This window comes from Schistocerca nitens, chromosome 4 (assembly GCF_023898315.1).
Source record: "Schistocerca nitens isolate TAMUIC-IGC-003100 chromosome 4, iqSchNite1.1, whole genome shotgun sequence".
Classification (NCBI taxonomy): domain Eukaryota; kingdom Metazoa; phylum Arthropoda; class Insecta; order Orthoptera; family Acrididae; genus Schistocerca; species Schistocerca nitens.
In genome coordinates, this window is record NC_064617.1 from 296226917 (window position 1) to 296248501 (window position 21585).

General features: G+C 41.5%; 1 protein-coding gene and 1 pseudogene across 1 annotated transcript in view; both read left to right on the forward strand.

Annotated features, from left to right (window-relative positions):
* Positions 1-21585, forward strand: part of LOC126253219 (uncharacterized protein DDB_G0284459-like) — a 457157-nt gene that overhangs the window by 182897 nt on the left and 252675 nt on the right. Inside the window, exon 2 of the mRNA XM_049954404.1 lies at positions 16884-16946. Within this exon, the coding sequence (XP_049810361.1) occupies positions 16884-16946 (63 nt within the window). The remainder of the gene's footprint in view (positions 1-16883; positions 16947-21585) is intronic.
* On the forward strand, positions 17876-17992 carry LOC126254372 (5S ribosomal RNA; annotated as a pseudogene).

Below are 21585 nucleotides of genomic sequence, written 5' to 3' on the forward strand. Positions count from 1 at the left end.
TGCCAACTAGCTCTGCAGTTGATGAAGAAATTGATGAAATGTCTGACGAGATAAAAGAAATTATTCAGGTAGTGAAGGGAGACGAAAATTTAATAGTCATGGGTGACTGGAATTCGTCAGTAGGAAAAGGGAGAGAAGGAAACATAGTAGGTGAATATGGATTGGGGGGAAGGAATGAAAGAGGAAGCCGCCTTGTAGAATTTTGCACAGAGCATAACTTAATCATAGCTAACACTTGGTTCAAGAATCATAAAAGAAGGTTGTATACCTGGAAGAATCCTGGAGATACTAAAAGGTATCAGATAGATTATATAATGGTAAGACAGAGATTTAGGAACCAGGTTTTAAATTGTAAGACATTTCCAGGGGCAGATGTGGATTCTGACCACAATATATTGGTTATGAACTGCAGATTGAAACTGAAGAAACTGCAAAAAGGTGGGAGTTTAAGGAGATGGGACCTGGATAAACTGAAGGAACCAGAGGTTGTACAGAGTTTTAGGGAGAGCATAAGGGAACAATTGACAGGAATGGGGGAATGAAATACAGTAGAAGAAGAATGGGTAGCTCTGAGGGATGAAGTAGTGAAGGCAGCAGAGGATCAAGTAGGTAAAAAGACGAGGGCTAATAGAAATCCTTGGGTAACAGAAGAAATATTGAATTTAATTGATGAAAGGAGAAAATATAAAAATGCAGTAAATGAAGCAGGCAAAAAGGAATACAAAAGTCTCAAAAATGAGATCGACAGGAAGTGCAAAATGGCTAAGCAGGGATGGCTAGAGGACAAATGTAATGATATAGAGGCTTATCTCACTATGGGTAAGATAGATACTGCCTACAGGAAAATTAAAGAGACCTTTGGAGAAAAGAGAACCACTTGTATGAATATCAAGAGCTCACATGGCAACCCAGTTCTAAGCAAATAAGGGAAGGCAGAAAGGTGGAAGGAGTATATAGAGGGTCTATACAAGGGCGATGTACGTGAGGACAATATTATGGAAATGGAAGAGGATGTAGATGAAGATGAAATGGGAGATAAGATACTGCGTGAAGAGTTTGACAGAGCACTGAAAGACCTGAGTCAAAACAAGGCCCCGGGAGTAGACAACATTCCATTAGAACTACTGATGGCCGTGGGAGAGCCAGTCCTGACAAAACTCTACCATCTGGTGAACAAAATGTATGAGACAGGCGAAATACCCACAGACTTCAAGAAGAATATAATAATTCCAATCCCAAAGAAAGCAGGTGTTGACAGATGTGAAAATTACCGAACTATCAGTTTAATAAGTCACAGCTGCAAAATACTAACGCGAATTCTTTACAGACGAATGGAAAAACTAGTAGAAGCGGACCTCGGGGAAGATCAGTTAGGATTCCGTAGAAATGTTGGAACACGTGAGGCAATACTAACCTTACGACTTATCTTAGAAGAAATATTAAGGAAAGGCAAACCTACGTTTCTAGCATTTGTAGACATAGAGAAAGCTTTTGACAACGTTAACTGGAATACTCTCTTTCAAATTCTGAAGGTGTTAGGGGTAATTGCCCGCATCTCGTGGTCGTGCGGTAGCGTCCTCGCTTCCCACGCCCGGGTTCTTGGGTTCGATTCCCGACGGGGTCAGGGATTTTCTCTGCCTCGTGATGGCTGGGTGTTGTGTGGTGTCCTTAGGTTAGTTAGGTTTAAGTAGTTCTAAGTTCTAGGGGACTTATGACCACGGCAGTCGAGTCCCATAGTGCTCAGAGCCATTTGAACCATTTTTTTGTTAGGGGTAAAATACAGGGAGCGAAAGGCTATTTACAATTTGTACAGAAACCAGATGGCAGTTATAAGAGTCGAGGGGCATGAAAGGGAAGCAGTGGTTGGGAAAGGAGTGAGACAGGGTTGTAGCCTCTCCCCGATGTTATTCAATCTGTATATTGAGGAAGCAGTAAAGGAACAAAAGAAAAATTCGGAGTAGGTATTAAAATTCATGGAGAAGAAATAAAAACTTTGAGGTTCGCCGATGACATTGTAATTCTGTCAGAGACAGCAAAGGACTTGGAAGAGCAGTTGAACGGAATGGACAGTGTCTTGAAAGGAGGATATAAGATGTACATCAACAAAAGCAAAACGAGGATTATGGAATGTAGTCAAATTAAATCGGGTGATGCTGAGGGAATTAGATTAGGAAATGAGACACTTAAAGTAGTAAAGAAGTTTTGCTATTTAGGGAGTAAAATAACTGATGATGGTCGAAGTAGAGAGGATATAAAATGTAGACTGGCAATGGCAAGGAAATAGTTTCTGAAGAAGAGAAATTTGTTAACATCGAGTATAGATTTAAGTGTCAGGAAGTCGTTTCTGAAAGTATTTGTATGGAGTGTAGCCATGTATGGATGTGAAACATGGACGACAACCAGTTTGGACAAGAAGAGAATAGAAGCTATCGAAATGTGGTGCTACAGAAGAATGCTGAAGATAAGGTGGGTAGATCACGTAACTAATGAGGAGGTATTGAATAGGATTGGGGAGAAGAGAGGTTTGTGGCACAACTTGACTAGAAGAAGGGATCGGTTGGTAGGACATGTTTTGAGGCATCAAGGGATCACAAATTTAGCATTGGAGGGCAGCGTGGAGGGTAAAAATCGTAGAGGGTGACCAAGAGATGAATACACTAAGCAGATTCAGAAGGATGTAGGTTGCAGTAGGTATTGGGAGATGAAGAAGCTTGCACAGGATAGAGTAGCATGGAGAGCTGCATCAAACCAGTCTCAGGACTGAAGACCACAACAACAACAACAACAAATCAGAGTAATCACAGTGAGACTTCTATACTTCAGATCTGGGACGCTTTTTACCAGAAGCACAAAGGGATCACACCTGTGGAGATTATCCCTTTCTAAATTTTTGTAACAGATCGTACAGATACGCTAGCTTACTAGGCATCGAGAAGATAACCTTGCTTTACTTTCCTGCCTTGATTCTTAATCACATGATTTTATAATATTCCCTGCTTCCTTATTCACTACCTTCTGTCCCTTCTTGCGATCTGAAAACATCGCGGAGGCATATGGTGCAATTCCAGCGGCCAATGGCTCATCAGTTACTGAAGTATACATTTTTCTTGACAGAAGAGAAACAAAACAAAACTATGCAGATATACATAACAGAAAAGTATAACGTGCTAACGAAGAAAGCTGGAGCTTTTTAATGGCGAAAAACGAAACACTACTCAAAGGCAATAAAATTCAGTACACAGTAAGGCAAAATTTATCGTATGGACCATATTACCACTGCTCATATGCGCCGTTCCGATGTGAGCATATGGCCGGGCTACTTTTCCGCTCCCCGCCTCAAATTTCCCACGGTTCTAGCGAGGCAAGCGCGACGCGCGGCGCGAGAAACTGTGCCTCAACCACAACGCCGCGCGACCTGGCGCAGGCGCGTGTCGCGCCCCAGTCGCGTCGCGTCGCAATTTACGCGGTCCCATTTGAATCTGTGATGTTACAAAAACGCGCGCTGCGCTGCGTCGCGCCACACGCGCTATACGCGTCTCAATTTGCGCCTAGCCTTAGTTCTGTTGTTGTTTTCTTTGTCATTTTTCGTCATTTTCTTTAACTTGTTTGATCTTTGTAGTATTTGCTAATTATTTTTAGTTACTTTCTTCGTCTCGTGTTCCGTGTTCTGTTAGGCGCCCAGGTTTATGTTTGCGGGGTTTAACATGGCAGTAATCTGTCTGTTGTTTTAACGCACAGTTTGATGTTTTTCGGCAGATAAAAGTGTTTCATTTCATGGTATCTAAATTCTGTATGTTGTACTTTGAGTAGTGTAGTTGTGGCTGTCTTTTTGCGGTATCTGCTGGCGCCTATTTTCGCTGTTACTTCTAGCCATATTATCCTAACTGGTTTCATTTTTGTGTTCCTGTAAACCTTTCTTTGGTAGTCCTGCGATTCGTTTTCGTTGCTGTTCTTACGGTTCTCCATTCTATCACTTTTGTTTTTTGAAGTTAGTTGTGTTTGCCATGCCCATTGGAGCGGCATATTCTAAGAAGGAACGATAAAAAGCTTTTCTATGTGTAGACAATGCTGTCTTTCTTTGCCCCCTTGTTCTGGCTCTTACGTTAGTATTCGTAGAAGTTTTAACCACAGTTCCTCTCTGGCTGTGATAACTTTGGCGTGGTGATTCACGAGATGTGTTTATCTAGAGTGACTTGTAGGTATTTCGCAGTGTCTTTTGCTAGGATCACCGTCATTCACAAATGTTTTTGCTTTGCGTCTTCTGGTTTTTGGTTTGCATTTCGTGATTCGTTGTGTTTAAAGTTTATTAATTGCGGAAACGTACGCTCTGGGATCTTTAACGGTAAACCACATCGTGATACCCGACTCCTCTCTTGTATCGCCTGCAATGGAAGTTGGCTGAGCATCTTCGTGACGCTTTAGCGCTTACTAAAATAGCCAGTGACGAAACGTGCTACTCTTCTTTGGATATTTTTATTTCTGTAAGGCTGACGGACTGACGAGTAGTATTAGAGCAGTATCGGTCGAAAAAGGTTTTTGTAACCTACTTCCTTCGTGGGTGGACTTCACACTTCCTGTGGAATCTCCCAATGAATCTGAGTCTACCACGTGCCTTTCCTTTGAGGTACACTTGGTCCTTCCACTCTTAATCGCTGTGTACGCTTACACTCTGATGTTTAAACATGTGACTGCTTCCAGTGATTCTTTAGTAACCGTGTAATCATATAAAAACGGTACTTCCGGTTATTTGTGCGCAGTAAGTTATATTTGTGTGTGTTTAGGGTCAACTGCACTTCGACACAATTTTTGCTTTGCGACTTTCTCTGCACACAACAGCATTATCGGCGAACAGCCTACGACGTTACCCTCCAGGTCATTTATATATATTGCGAAAGTTAGGGCCCTTTAACACTCCCTTGGAGTATGTCCGATGTTACGCTTAAATGGTTCAAATGGCTCTGAGCACTATGGGACTTAACTGCTGAGGTCATCAGTCCCCTAGAAATTAGAACTACTTAAACCTAACTAACCTAAGGACATCACACACATCCATGCTCGAGGCAGGATTCCAACCTGCGACCATAGCGGTCGCGCGGTTCCAGACTGTAGCGCCTAGAACCGCTCGGCCACACCGGCCGGCTGTTACGTTTACGTCTGAAGATTCTCTCCGTTAGGATTGACGTCGTTTGTTCTATTTGCTAATGCTCTTACATCCAAAAACAAAGCTTATTCTAGATTCCATACGTTTGTATTTTGTTCATTGGGCTACAGCAAGGAAATGTGTAAAACGCTTCCGGCAGGAACACAGTTTTAGGGAGAAAACTACTTGATGCATTACTTGCGTCATTTAGCTGAAATGGCTCCATCCCCCATCAGTTTCGTTGATCACGGATCTGTTGCTTTACCCTTTAGCTCAAACTATTTACTAAAACAGTCGTCATACGGGAAGTGCAACTCAACTATTTTGCGTAATTGGAGCATTTCCGCACGCGAATAACAGAATAGTGCGCGTCGAATTTTCTCAGCGCACACTGAAACCCGAATTAATCCTATTAAAGGTTGCTTTCGACATCCGAAACCACAACCGAGGAACGCCATATTGCAGAAGGTCTTTCTAGAGCTTAAATGCAGTATTTGGTGTTTTCGCATTATAACTTGTGTATTACGATAATCTGCTGTTTGATATTTGACCATCAAAGGCTGCTAGAAAACGATTCTTTTGTGGTACTATTTATTATAATAATATTTCGGGGAATGGAACTTAGTGGTTAAAAGTGTTATGGTACCTGCAAGTGCAAAAGGTACAAATAGAAATAAAAAACTTTCCTGAAGATTTACTCAGATAAGCAGAGTGCCCACACAATATTGACAGCTGTGTTCGTTATTTGTGAAATACCTGTATATTTTTCGGATACACAATTTTTCTTTGACGATAGTAATAGGCGCTGTTTCTGATGAGCACCACTTTTCGTAATTTATCACCGACGCCATATATATATATATATATATATATATATATATATATATATATATATATATATATATATATATAAGGTTGCCGGAAAATATATACACCTGTCTAATATCGTACAGGGCCCCCGCGAGAACGCAGAAGTGCCGCAACACGACGTGGCATGGACTGGAGGGAAATGACACCATGATCCCTGCAGGGCTGTCCATAAATCCATGGACGGAATGGAGTTCCCTTCTGAACAGCAAGCCGCAAGACATCCCAGATATGCCCAATAATGTTCATGTCTGGGGAGTTTGGCGGCCAGCGAAAGTGTTCAAACTGAGAAGAGTGTTCTGGAGCCACTCTGTAGCGATTCTGGACGTGTGGGGTGTAGCATTGTCCTGCTGGGATTGCCCAAGTCCGTCGGAATCGATGAAGTTTCGTTGAATGTGTCGCACGCTGACACTTGTTGATGGCCCAGCATTGAAATCTGCAGCAATTTGCGAAAGGGTTGTTATTCTGTCACGTTTAACGATTCTCTTCAGTCGTCGTTATTCCCTTTCTTGCAGTATCTTTTTCCGGACGCAGCGATGTCGGAGATTTGATGTTTTACTTGATTCTTCATATTCATGGCACACTCGCGAAATGGTGGTACGGGAAAATCCCCACTTCATTGCTACCTCGGAGATGCTGTGTGCCATCGCTCGTGCGCCACATTCAAACTCACTTAAATCTTGGTAACCTGTCATTGTAGCAGTAGTAACTGATCAAACAACTGCGCCAGACTGTGCAAGTAGTCTGTTTAGGTTTTTATGTTGGTAACGCCACGTAGCCCTCTGTATGAAAATCACTGATTGTGCTGTGTGCAGTCTGTGGCTGGTTGGAATCATTGTTGGAATTTCCGCTGTTGGAGTTTGGGCAGTTGGAGGTGAGCCGCCAGCAGTGGTGGATGTGGGGAGACCTCCACCTTCACAAATTTCGTTTTTCTGACGGACACACGTCCAGATCGTCCGCTCTCAAAACTCTGACTTTTGAACATTATACATTGTTTGTTCTCTATCAAAATCTTTCATTTGATAACTATTCCTATCAGTAGTTAGCGCCTTCCATAGTTAGAATCTTTTATTTAGCTGGCAGTATTAGCGCTCGCTGTATTGCGGTAGTTCGAGTAACGAAGATTTTTGTGAGGTAAGTGATTTGTGCAAGGTATAGGTTATTGTTAGTCAGGGTCATTCTTTTGTAGGGATTATTGAAAGTCAGACTGTGTTGCGCTAAAAAATATTGTGTGCCAGTTTAGTGATGATCAGAATAACTAAAGAGAGAACTGTTTGAGTATGTTCAGTTTTACTCAGCTGTCTTTGTATCAAATAATGTAGAAGTTTACCAGCACAGTCATTCATAATTTTTCTAAGGGGACGATACAACTCTTGTCTTATATAGGCAGCGCCGTATTCTGCCTGTGTACGTATCTCTGTATTTTAATACGCATGCCTGTACCAGTTTCTTTGGCGCTTCAGTGTATACATATTTTGCCAGTCATTATGAAGAACGCTGAATTTTACATGCTATAATTCATTTTTGACGACATAATATTATATCTGTATTAAGTTTTCTGGATGGACATTTTCTGATACTGGTGATGACCTGGCGATAGAAGCCAGTAGTACCTAATTTTTTTTTTCAGCCAGCAGCTTACCTTGACGACTGTGACGTTATATACTAGTTTTCATAAGGAATGGCTGTTTGCATCTCTACAAATTGTGCAAATGTGAAAATTTTGTTCGAGAAAATCGTGGAAGCTATGGAAACATACAAGTCAGAAATACAAGCTTTGAGAAATTAGCGAAACGTGGATGAATTGACTATTTGGTTGCATACACCTTTCGAAATATCTTGATTTGTGTTCTATTACTCGCTGTGTATGCAATTTTCACTCTCTATAAACCTTTGAAAATTCGTTTGTTTGTTCAAATCCGTTGGCAGCGATCATTTGTGAAGGAGGAAATGGCTTATTTTTAAAGCTCCGTTTCCAGTATGTTAAGCGTCCTTGAATTTATTGAGGTCGACTCAGCCTTCTTTACTACGCCAATTTTCGAAAATGCGTAATAAAGTTAATACAGCGTTTTTCACGATTTTCATTTCCGGACTAAAAGCTGTGTATTTGGCACGACTGATCTAGCTGACAACGGCAGCTGGAGAGTACTTTAATAAGTAGATCTTATTGCCTAGCACGTAGCACGTGGTCGTTTCTGAGCAAAACATATTCACTTCCACATCTCGTGTGTCGGGCCTCGGATAGTTCAGTTGGTATGAGCTTTACGTTACTGAATGAGTGAAACATTGAATGTAATTTATCAACAGTGTTATTGGCACGGCCAGGAGAGAAAAAAAATTGTAAATACCCGCCCCCTTAGTTTCTCGTGTGTTGCGCTGTTGCAACAAACACGCAACAGCCCAACACCAAATGAACCTCTGCCTATATTCAGTGTACAGTACTTGAAACTAGTCACAGGAGCATTAATTAGCTGGTCGGACGAGTTTGCTATTTCGCAAAGCCTGGCAGCGACCCTCTCCGTTCCTGATTAGTGGAAAGCCATCGCTTGCTAAAGCGAACAGATAACGAGCATAACTCGTCACCGCTGAAGGTCACGACAGGAATGGCATTAAGAGGACGCAGCACAAGAAATGCGATGGCCGTTCAGCCACAGTGCCTTAACGCTTTAGCACAGTTTGCTCAGCAGCGGCGAAAGAGTTGATCGGTTTCAGGGACATTTATAAGCGGTGATTTCTCTCGAGCAACTAGGGCGAGTTGCAACAATGTACGGATAGCATTCCAAAGTATTGCGTACAGGAATGTACACTCCCGTCAAAGTTATTTATTTATTTTACTGAACCATACTGAGACACCGAGTCCTTTATTCACCAGTAGATTAGTTGAGCACAGGTGCTAATATTGTAATATATATTTTTTAAATAGAAACTGACCATGTGCGAATTGGACTCGCGCTCTGCGGGTTCCGTACAAACTTAATTACGTATATAAACAGTTCAGGCATCCTCGGAATCGAGAATTTCGGCGTTTTTTGCCTGTTATCGACGTTCATACCAGCATTGTGTCGGTCCCGGAAATTCCAAGACTCTTGAGAATGTTTTAATTTTTGAAGTCGGATAACAAATGTCAAAATTACTGCTAACGGTTTTTGGATATTTTTTTTCCTTTACTTGTACTGTGACACCTTGCTTCTTGCCATATTTCATGATTCGGTTCTCTGCCTCGTGATGACTGGGTGTTGTGTGATGTCCTTAGGTTAGTTAGGTTTAAGTAGTTCTAAGTTCTAGGGGACTGATGACCATAGATGTTAAGTCCCATAGTGCTCAGAGCCATTTGAACCATTTTTTTTCCATGATTCGGTCGACAGGAAGTGCCCTGTAGGTTTTAATGAGTGTGTTTCCGAGTATCAAAATATGTGACATAAATGGCTGTGTCTTTTGATTACATGAGCTTAGAAGCATACACTAGTTACACCACTAAGGAACCTTAGACCGTAGAGCGTGACATAAATTCAACTTAATACGTTTATCCTTTGCCGAGAAAAAGAGGTCTTAACAGACAGACGGATAACAAATGACTAACAAACATTTTTCGTGTGATATAATTACAAATTAACAGTCTTAGGATGTTGTCCTTTAGTTGTACTGTGAAACATTGCTTCTTGCCAAATTTCATGAATCTAGGTCAAGAGAAAGTGTCCTACAGGTTTTCAGTGTGTTTTCGAGTATCAAAATATGACATAAATGGCCGTATCTTTTGATTGAATTGATGTAGAAGCTTCAATTTTTTTACACCACCAAGGGAACGTATACCTTAGTACGTGGTATAAATATAAATTTGATACGTCTACCCATTCCTGAGAAAATGAATTTTCACAGACAGACAGACAGACAACAAAGTGATCCTATAAATGTTCGTTTGTACCGATTGAGATACGAAACTCTAAAAAAGAGCTCCTCGTTCAGGCTTTGAAAGCCCAAGGGACGTGGACCGGCCGCCGCGTCATCCTCTGCCATGCGGCGTCTTACGGATGCAGCATGGAGGGGCGTGTGGGTAGCACGCCGCTCACCCGACCATTTTACCGACTTTTCAGACCGTGTAGCCGCTACGTCTCATTTAAGTAGCCCCTCAGTTGCTATCAAAAAGCTGCACGCATCCGTATCAGTCCTCCGAATAAGAAAAAATTCTTTCCTACACCGGGAACCGAAATAGGATCATCGGCATGCCCACCATGTACGCTCACTACTCAACTACGGAAGCGTACTTAGTATACTACTACCCACGAAAATAACATAAGAATGTTTAGGGCACAAACAGAAGCAGACAATCATTTTTGCATTGCTCAATATGCGAATGGAATAGGGCAGAAAAACGATAAAATTAGTACCATACAACATCCGCCACTGCACAGTGGCCTATGGAGTACTGTATGTAGCCGCTAACTTCTAGAACCTTAAGAAAATAGACAGAACGTGAATGTGTTAAGAGGCAGTATCACTTTCCTGACTGCTGCCCTTGGATCATCTTGCTAACGGGTGGGAAAGTCCTCGAGATTTCTCTCGTGCAAACATGCCGCCGCGCCTGGCTGTATAAACCTCGTGAGCGGCTGACATTCCTGCACGCGCTAACTTTTTTTCTTCAGTTTTCAATCCGTTGTTCTTTGTTTCCCGCTTCATTCGTCATGGCGCCCTTTCTTGGCAAAATTCTTCCGCAATCTGCTGAGAACTTGTTCTTCTCAGCTCTTCCTGGATGTTACTGATCAGGGCGACACAGTCGTCAAGGCTCTGGGCGCTCATTTGGGAGGATCTGCGATTCAAATCACCGCCTGGCCACCCAGACTAGTATTTTCCTCAGTTTTCCTAAATTTACATCATCTAATTTTGTGGGGATGTTCATCATTTAACTAGTACAAGATGATCAGACTTTCTTTCCATTCGGAACTGTTGTCCATTACCAACATCAGTAATTCAGTATGACACACAACGGCGCGATATACTGTTGTATTCGTCGTGGTATGAAAGCAAACAGCCTCTGAAAATCACCTCGAGGAATTTCTAGAAATACCTGAAACACACTCTGATTCATTTCATAAATATGTTGGGGCGAGACTGGGATGAAAGTATATGTCTTCCCACTGCTAGATTTTAGTGTTGGACGTCCCGCCGACGTCTTACCACCGCATCTCGGACATGCTTTATTGGTGACCAATCAGGAAAATGGTTAGGCCATTCAAAGATACGTACAATCCTCAAGGCGATTGACCCTGCTCATGATGGGTACGACAGTGGGCATGACTTCATACCGAAGAGCATTCAGTCTCCCTTCAGCAATTACCAGATCAGCCCTGTTGTCATATCAAACGGTTTCCAACACCATGAGTTGCAGGATTGTGGATCTTGAGAATCATTGCTCCCTGTAACCTGTCACCAGGTCGTCCACGATATGTTACTGCCACCAACAGAGACTCTTCACTGAAACCACAGACAGTCATTCAATATCCCGGCTGTCTCCAGCTCTAAACTAAGCAAGACTCTGTGGTATGGTGTCACTGGTAAACGAAGCATGACAACTCGAGATCTCAGCGTAGCTTCCGGTAATCTTTTTCCCGACAGTTCTTGGTGAAACTCAACCTGTAACCTCTGCCCATATTTCAGCTGTTGTCATCTGTTTATTGATCAGAGCCACTGGAACAATCCTACGATACTCTCGTGGTGTGGCATTCCTGGCAGCACCCGTGCTTACTGCTGTTGCTACACTGTAGTCCACCGAGCGAGGTAGCGCAGTGGTTAGCGCACTGGACTCTCATTCGGGAGGACAACGGTTCAAACCCGCGTCCGGCCATTCTGATTTGGGTTCACCGTGAGTTCACTAAAATAGCTTGAGGCAGACGCCGGGATGGTTCCTTTGAGACGGCATGGCTGACACTTCTCCATCCTTCCCCAACGCGATGGGATCGATGACCTTCCCCACATCAACCAGCCAATACTGTAGCCCTGAGTCCATCTCGTCACCACTCGTTCTGTAATCATTTCATTTAAGTCAACCATGTGCGATGTGCCGATATGATGTCCTCATGTTCCTCATATCAATATTTCGCCCTTTCCAAAAGTCTGAAATATAGCCATAAGCTGCAAGTGCATGTCCTCTGGGCATGCTGTGGTGCGATTTCAAGCTGAAAAGTTTCAGTAAAGTACTCACACCATTCCTCATCTGTAGCAGTAGTTTTTTTCTGTATTGAAAATAAACTGGCATAGGGATGACATTTAAATCAATATATCGCACGTTCTTGGAAATATTTGGGTATCTGTTTGGTAGCATTGAGGATATGTAGGAGGATGAACAGCCTGGGCTTAGGAAAGGTAAAGGCACCAGAGACGCAGTTCAGACTTTGCAGTTGTCAATGGAAACAAGAGTGAAGAAAACTCAAGACACGTTCATAGGATCTGTTCAATGGATTTGTCCACCTGAAACAAAGCCTTCGACAATGTGAAATGGTATGAGATGTTTGAAATTCTTACAAAAATAGTGGTAAGCTATAGGGAAAGATGGGTGATATACAATATGTACAGGAACCAAGAGGGAACAATAAGATTGCAAGATCAACAACGAAGTACTCGAATTAAAAAACGGTGTAAGACAGGGATGTATCTTTCGCCCCTACTGTTCAATCTATACATCGAAAAAGCAATGATGGAAATAAAAGAAAGGTTCAGGAGTGGAATTAAAATTCAAGGTGAAAGGATATCGATGATATGATTCGCTGATGACATTGCTATCGTGGGTGAAAGTGAAGATGAGTTACATGATTTGCTGAATGGAATGAACAGTCTAATGACTACAGAATATGGACTGAGAGTAAATCGAAGGAAGACGGAAGTAATGAGAAGTAGCAGAAATGAGAACATCGAGAACCTTAACATCAAAATCGGTGATCATGAATTAATTAAATTAAGGAATTCTACTATCTAGGCAGCAAAATAACTAATTGACGGAGGATGGAGTGCATAAAAAGTAGACTAGCACCGGCAAAAAAGGGCATACCTGACCAAAATTAGTCTACTAGTATCAAATATAGACCATAATTCGAGTAAGAAATTTCGGAGAATGGACGTTTGGAACTCAGCTTCGTATGGTAGTGAAACACGAACTGTGGGAAAACCGGAACAGAAAATAATCGAAGCATTTGAGACGTTGAGCTACGGAAGAATGTTGAAAATTAGGTGTGGTAAGGTAAGGAATGAATATATGGAAAACAGTGACAGCAAGAAGGAACGATGCTAGGACATCTATTAAGACATCAGTAATAACTTCCATGATATGAGAGAAAGCTGTATAAGGTAAAAAATGTAGAGGAAGACAGAGATTGGAATACATTAAACAAATAACTGAGGATGTAGGTTGCAAGTGTGTGCTCTGATATGAAAAGGTTGGCTTAGGAGAGAACTTCGTGGCGGGCTGGATCCAACCAGTAAGAAGACTCATGACTAAAATATAAATAAAAAGGCATTAGGTGCAGGAGCTCATGATGCAACACTTCCCATTTCCGCCAATGTAGTATTTGATATAGTGGACGGATGTATGTGGCGAGCTAGTCAAGTGACATGTAGTTTTTTCGGGTCCTGCATATGACTGACGCGCTGCTGTGGCGTCCCTCTGCCCCATCCTCTCCCCTGCTCGCTGTCGGAACAAGCGCATCGCCTGCTATCTGGTGTCACCACTTCCGCATCGTCACTATCGCTCTCGAGGAAGCTGTCTGTCCCTTCCGGTACGAGCTTCCAACAACTCCTATGTGAGCGGGACGTCGCAAGACTTCTCATTCACGGGATCTGAAGGAAAATCCTTATTCTTAATGCCTTTCCTGTGGTCCAGACTCGAGATGTAAATGTTACGGTATACGCTTAAGTATCTTCGACTCATAGGTCACATTAAATTTACAGACGATTAAGAAATTCGAGCTCGGAGGGTGTTTTTCCTAAATGCTGTAAGACTTACATACTGTATGAACAGCGCTTGCTGGAATGTCTGGAAGCAGTTCTCCAGCTTAGGAAACGAACGGGTGGCAGGGACAAAGAATCCAGTGAAATCTTTTTAAGTGCATTATCTGAAAACTACCTTGAGCAGTTAAACAGAGAACCGACTCGTGGCGATAACATATTAGACCTTCTGGTGACAAACAGACCCGAACTATTTGAAACAGTTAACGCAGAACAGGGAATCAGCGATCATAAAGCGGTTACTGCATCGATGATTTCAGCCGTAAATAGAAATATTAAAAAAGGTAGGAAGATTTTTCTGTTTAGCAAAAGTGACAAAAAGTAGATTTCAGAGTACTTGATGGGTCAACACAAAAGTTTTGTCTCAAGTACAGATAGTGTTGAGGATCAGTGGACAAAGTTCAGAACCATCGTACAATATGCATTAGATGAGTATGTGCCAAGCAAGATCATAACAGATGGAAAAGAGCCACCGTGGTACAACAACAGAGTTAGAAAACTGCTGCGGAAGCAAAGGGAACTTCACAGCAAACATAAACATAGCCAAAGCCTTGCAGACAAACAAAAAGTTCGCGAAGCGAAATAAAGTGTGAGGAGGGCTATGCGAGAGGCATTCAATGAATTCGAAAGTAAAGTTCTATGTACTGACTTGGCAGAAAATCCTAAGAAATTTTGGTCTTATGTCAAAACGGTAGGTGGATCAAACAAAACGTCCAGACACTCTGACCAAAATGGTACTGAAACAGAGGATGACAGACTAAAGGCCGAAATACTAAATGTCTTTTTCCAAAGCTGTTTCACAGAGGAAGACTGCACTGTAGTTCCCTCTCTAGATTGTCGCACAGATGACAAAGTGGTAGATATCGAAATAGACGACAGAGGGATAGAGAAACAATTAAATCGCTCAAAAGAGGAAAGGCCGCTGGACCTGATGGGATACCAGTTCGATTTTACACAGAGTACACGAAGGAACTTGCCCCCCCCCCCCCCCCCCCTTCTTGCAGCGGTGTACCGTAGGTCTCTAGAAGAGCGTAGCGTTCCAAAGGATTGGAAAAGGGCACAGGTCATCCCCGTTTTTAAGAAGGGACGTCGAACAGATGTGCAGAACTATAGACCTATATCTCTAGCGTCGATCAGTTGTAGAATTTTGGAACACGTATTATGTTCGAGTATAATGACTTTTCTGGAGACTAGAAATCTACTCTGTAGGAATCAGCATGGGTTTCGAAAAAGACGATCGTGTGAAATCCAGCTCGTGCTATTCGTCCACGAGACTCAGAGGACCATAGTCACGGATTCCCAGGTAGATGCCATGTTTCTTGACTTCCGCAAGGCGTTCGATACAGTTCCCCACAGTCGTTTAATGAACAAAGTAAGAGCAAATGGACTATCAGACCAATTGTGTGATTGGATTGAAGAGTTCGTAGATAACAGAACGCAGCATGTCATTCTCAATGAAGAGAAGTCTTCCGAAGTAAGAGTGATTTCAGGTGTGCCGCAGGGGAGTGTCGTAGGACCGTTGCTATTCACAATATACATAAAAGACCTTGTGGATGACATCGGAAGTTCAATGAGGCTTTTTGCGGATGATGCTGTGGTGTATCGAGAGGTTGTAACAATGGAAAATTGTACTGAAATGCAGGAGGATCTGCAGCGAATTGACGCGTGGTGCAGGGAATGGCAATCGAATCTCAATGAAGACAAGTGTAATGTGCTGCGAATACATAGAAAGAAAGATCCCTTATCATTTAGCTACAATATAGCAGGTCAGCAACTGGAAGCAGTTAATTCCATAAATTATCTGGGAGTATGCATTAGGAGTGATTTAAAATGGAATGATCATATAAAATTGATCGTCGGTAAAGCAGATGCCAGACTGAGATTCATTGGAAGAATCCTAAGGAAATGCAATCCGAAAACAAAGGAAGTAGGTTACAGTACGCTTGTTCGCCCACTGCTTGAATACTGCTCAGCAGTGTGGGATCCGTACCAGATAGGGTTGATAGAAAAGATAGAGTAGATCCAACGGAGAGCAGCGCGCTTCGTTACAGGATCATTTAGTAATGGCGAAAGCGTTACGGAGATGATAGATAAACTCCAGTGGAAGACTTTGCAGGAGAGACGGTCAGTAGCTTGGTACGGGGATTTTGTTGAAGTTTCGAGAACATACCTTCACCGAGGAGTCAAGCAGTATATTGCTCCCTCCTAGATATATCTCGCGAAGAGACCATGAGGATAAAATCAGAGAGATTAGAGCCCACACAGAGGCATACCGACAATCTTTCTTTCCACGAACCATACGAGACTGGAATAGAAGGGAGAACCGATAGAGGTACTCAAGGTACCCTCCGCCACACCGTCAGGTGGCTTGTGGAGTGTGGATGTAGATGTAATAATATCTTCCTCTCGTTCTTCTTCAGTTCAAAAACGTGGTGTCTCGCCTGTTCCGATCTCACTCTAGCCATCTCTTCTGCGGTCTTCTGACATCTCGTTTTCCTTGTGGTTTGTAATTCAGTTATTGTTTTATTACTTTTCCTTCTGGCATCGTTTCGATCTGTTCTAGTCCTTTTATTCACTTTTGTTTTATTAATTCGCTAACCGAATTTCTTCCATTCTCAGCTCTGATGCCTCCATTTCATCCTGTTCTCTTAGACTGTAACTATTCGTACGTGTCACAAACTTCATTTCAGTGGAAAGACTGTATGAGTCAACAGAATTTTTTACCATATTATACCAACATGCTCTACACGAAATCTTCCACTACATATGAAATTATTGGATGAATATTTCTGTTATAAACAACACATGCTAATTTATGTTACCTATAACAAAAAAATTGAAAACGCTTAAAGTCGAAATTAATTATGTACGTCTGCGTTTTCAGAATGGCCTGGGGGACTGCGCTGATGTAATCAGAAAGAGAGAAGTTGTTGGCGAGATGTTACTGGTAAGTGCCTTTGTATTATAACTCTTGGCAGAGACGATACGGATATAGTCGTGGAACTTCCGTTCATTTTTGTTATGCACTGCGACAACAACACTCCAAACGGCTAGTAAGCTACACAACTGTATACGATCACTGATATACGCCAATAATTCCACGTACATTGATTTGTAACATGTTTTACGAAAGGGAGTAATACATTATAGCAATAACAAAAATACAGTTGTCATTCTTTACGTTTTTCTAAGGACCCTGAGAGGTATGAAATATTACATTACTGGACTATTTGGATGCGATTCTCTGTGTGACTTACAGACGAGAAACTATTAGGCATGATTTTTTGCAGACAGGCGTGGTATGCTTAAAAAATAACGTCAAGTTCTATTCGCCGTAAACATCTTCGAATACGATTTTTTTTTTTTTTTAAGTCTTCAGTCTCCTGACTGGTTTGATGCGGCATGCCACGACTTATTACGTTCACATACGGTGGGCTGTTTTTGTTATGAATGTGGCCGCCCAGAGATACAAGACGTTTTTACTTTCTGAGACTGTAGAAATGGCGGCAGCTGAAGAGCACTGCTGAATTCCTAGTGCATCAGATTTTTCCATTGGTTCAGGAATCCGATAATAAGGCGATGAGCCGTCAGTTCAAATACTGCAAAGTATAAAAAAATGTCCTCTAAATATCTTCTTCAAAAGATAATTCGGCGACATAAAAGTGTGAGATCATTTCAGATGAGGTATTGACATGGGATTCTCTTTGTTATTTCGTAAACACACAGTTTTTTTTAACTGGAACAATAGACACCTACGTAATAATTCATGTAAGTGGCGTGGTGTCAATTTATTTAAATATTTTCACTCACAAAGCTAATCAATGCTAGGCCTCACTGTAAATGACTCTGATAATAATTGCACCCTTCCAAGTTTTGGGCAACGGCCTTGCCACAGTGGATACACCGGTTCCCGTGAGATCACCGAAGTTAAGCGCTGTCGGGCGTGGCCGGCACTTGGATGGGTGACCATCCAGCCGCCATGCGCTGTTGCCATTTTTCGGGGTGCACTCAGCCTCGTGATGCCAATTGAGGAGCTACTCGACCGAATAGTGGCGGCTCCGGTCAAAGAAAACCATCATAACGACCGGGAGAGCGGTGTGCAGACCACACGCTCCTCCTATCCGCATCCTCAGTGAGGATGATACGGCGGTCGGATGGTCCCGATGGGCCACTTGTGGCCGGAAGACGGAGTGCTTTCCAAGTTAAGCTTCCATAGCACAAAAGTTCGTGTAATTGTTACTTTCTATTCACAAAGCCCAATCTTGCGCTATAGCGCATTGGCTCATATCTTCTGTCAGTCAAATAATTTGTCTTCTCACGCTATGTACACTGTTGCATCGTCCATTCACACTTCCTTTTACTTAAGTCCAAACCATTTCACATTTCGTGTTTCTTGATTACATATCTGCTCTCTTGATAAGCCTTCTGTGTCGATAAGTGTTAGCTCAGTCTTCCTTCTCTTCCGTCTCAACTCATTCAGGATTTGAAAAATTTATGCACGGAAAAACAAATGCTAAAACTGTAGTCGAACGTCCAACAACGACGCCATGATGAGTTTTTGACAAATTCTTCATTACTGTCATTCCGATCTTCTGAGAACTGTTTCAGTCGAATCGCCTCTTTAAATCGTCCCTCTTTCTGTTTCCAATCCTCTCATTACTATCCGAATTTGGATCAATATAAACTTACTCCTTCCGTAATTACCGAACGCTAAAGCTTCCACGAACGCAACATCGTCACAAAAACGTACTTCTCTCTCACTCTACCTTCAACTGTTATCTCCTCAGTGTTTATTAAAAGGATAAATGTTAACGTATCTGGTCATAGCACTTTCTGTTACGTTAATACTACATAAAATTCATATTAACTTTAGACGAAACTCAACAAACCCCCATTTATAGATTAATTGGACTCTTTTATATTTATGTTGCCATTTAGGATATGTATATAAAAATGAATTCTGCATTAAAATCATCATTCATAACTTTAAAAAGTTGGTTTACTAATATTTACTATGGAGAAGAATCTCCGTCACAGTGAGATGGTAACAATTTTCAAAGCATTAAGTGTGTTATTTTAATCCCGGTGTGCTAGTTACGATCGTGGCAACACTTCTTTCTGCTTTTGTTTTAGAACGACGAATGTTGTGTCAGTAGCTATCGAGTAATGCTTCCAGCAGTTATTGATCATAACGTGAACCTACTAATTTCTCGTCAGTCAATAAGCTGCTTCTGAATAAAATATTGCGAATGCGGTCATTCGTCTTCGTTCTTCGTTGCATTCTAGGCCTTGCTGAATCTCACTGGAAGGGAGAAAAGAGCGTAGTTATGGACTAACAAGATGAATCTACAAGTTTCTAGACACCTAAATAAAACGTGCTCGTCTAAAGTGCGATTGTGGACGGAGAATGTACAGTACACCAAGAGGAGTGTGTAGTCCTGCTTGGATAGAAAATACAAAAAACCTTGTACGGCGGGAGTTGCGGTTCATACACTTTGTAACCCTATGTATGTTCCATTCATTCCCAAGACATGATAGTACTTTTACGCAAGATTAGTTAACAGAGATAAAAAGATGTTGGACATTGAGATATGTACTGCCTTTACAATTTCTAGAAATTTCGACAGGGTTTTCTGAGTTACAAGTGGTGACAAAAATGTATGTATATAAATTCAACTTAGATAAACCTTTGATTCCAGGGGTCTATAGTGGGGAGATTCTGAAGGATGTAGAACATGTATTAGAAACAAGGCATAATACATACTTAGAAAAACAGATATTTGCTTATATTCCTTTCACCAATACTAAGTGAAATAGTCCTCAAGTATGTGAAATGGGTATAAAAAATCTGAAACTTATTTTCACTTTATTTTACGTAATCTTAAGTACATAGGATAATTCTTAGGCTGTTGCAGCCAAATGTCATGAAATGGTCGAACAGAAAGTACCTTACACCACTTAACTTACGATGATTACATTAATACGACGAAAAGGTTCAGAGATCAGATTTTGTGTATCACTCACGTTGTATAATTAACAGTGTGTTCAACAACTGGGTCAACTAAGAAACTTATTGTGTGCTACACCGAACCCCACTCAAGAAGATCTAAGTCTGTGCGTGGAAACAACAAATGTCAAAACACATAATGCATTACAAAAACTTCATGTCAATATTCACAAATGTCACTATGATTGTGGACTCAGGAGATTATTGAAAAATATCATGTTTGGCAGTGAGGGGAAAATGCATTTCATACACAAGGACATACAGTACACAGTCTCTTCAACATACATAAACTTCTCAAACATAAATATCTCAATTACTTCTCAATATTATTGTATTGTAAGTCTGTCACTATGTGTTTCTGTTTGAACCTGGGCCCAAATTTACATCTCACTCTATAAAAAGCCTACTAATTACCAAAACTATGTACTCAAAAACTGTTATCTGACTTAAATTTGTATGCTAAATTTTGACTAAACAGAATCTAATTTGAATTTAACTGTAACTGGTATCCATACAACTTGTATTAAATGCGCAACTGAAGTAAAATAATTATCTGGCCCTAATTAAAATTTCCACTTACCTCGCGTCTTGATAACATTGTTGCAGATTTCTCGAAAACAAAACAGCAAACAGCAAGCAGGCAGTGGCTATGCTAGATTTCTGTTTTTAAATAAAATGTCCAAACGGTATTCAAAATGTTGCGGACCATATGGTGCAATACGGTAAAGCGTAATGATAACCACCTTCAAACAGTGGGATGGGGAGAGTAACTGTTCCTATAAAATGATAATCCAAGACAACGATTTTTGAATGAAGAATGTCTTCGAAAAGACGGACTAAAACTTCACACATAACACTGGTCTGAACAATGCTATGCTTAACAAATAAAACAATGATTTTGGCTGGCTCTGAGCACTATGGGACTTAACATCTGAGGTCATCAGTCCCCTAGAACTTAGAACTACTTAAACCTAACTAACCTAAGGACATCACACACATCCATCTCGCTTCCCACGCCCGGGTTCCCGGGTTCGATTCCCGGCGGGGTCAGGGATTTTCTCTGCCTCGTGATGACTGGGTGTTGTGTGATGTCCTTAGGTTAGTTAGGTTTAAGTAGTTCTAAGTTCTAGGTGACTGATGACCATAGATGTTAAGTCCCATAGTGCTCAGAGCCAATTGAACCAATTGAAAACCACACATCCATGCCCGAGGCATGATTCGAACCTGCGACCGTGCGCGGTTCCAGACTGTAGCGCCTAGAACCGCTCTGCCACCCCGGACGGCAACAATGATTTTAAAAAAGTATAATGTTAACAGAGAATTTCAATAAAAACCAAATATCTTAACCAGTTGATATGTGGGAAGTGGGGTGCTCTTTCTCCCTCAAACTTTCTTATAAATCATATTCATCCGTGCTGCCCTTTACAATAAATCTTTCTTCGTCTAACAGATACAATCACAATTCAACACAATACTACTGAATATGTCCACCACCTATCACAATTCAACTAAGAGTGTATCAGCCTGCGAAGAGGCAAAGACTGTGCCACAACAATGCTGATGATTGATACAGGAGTAG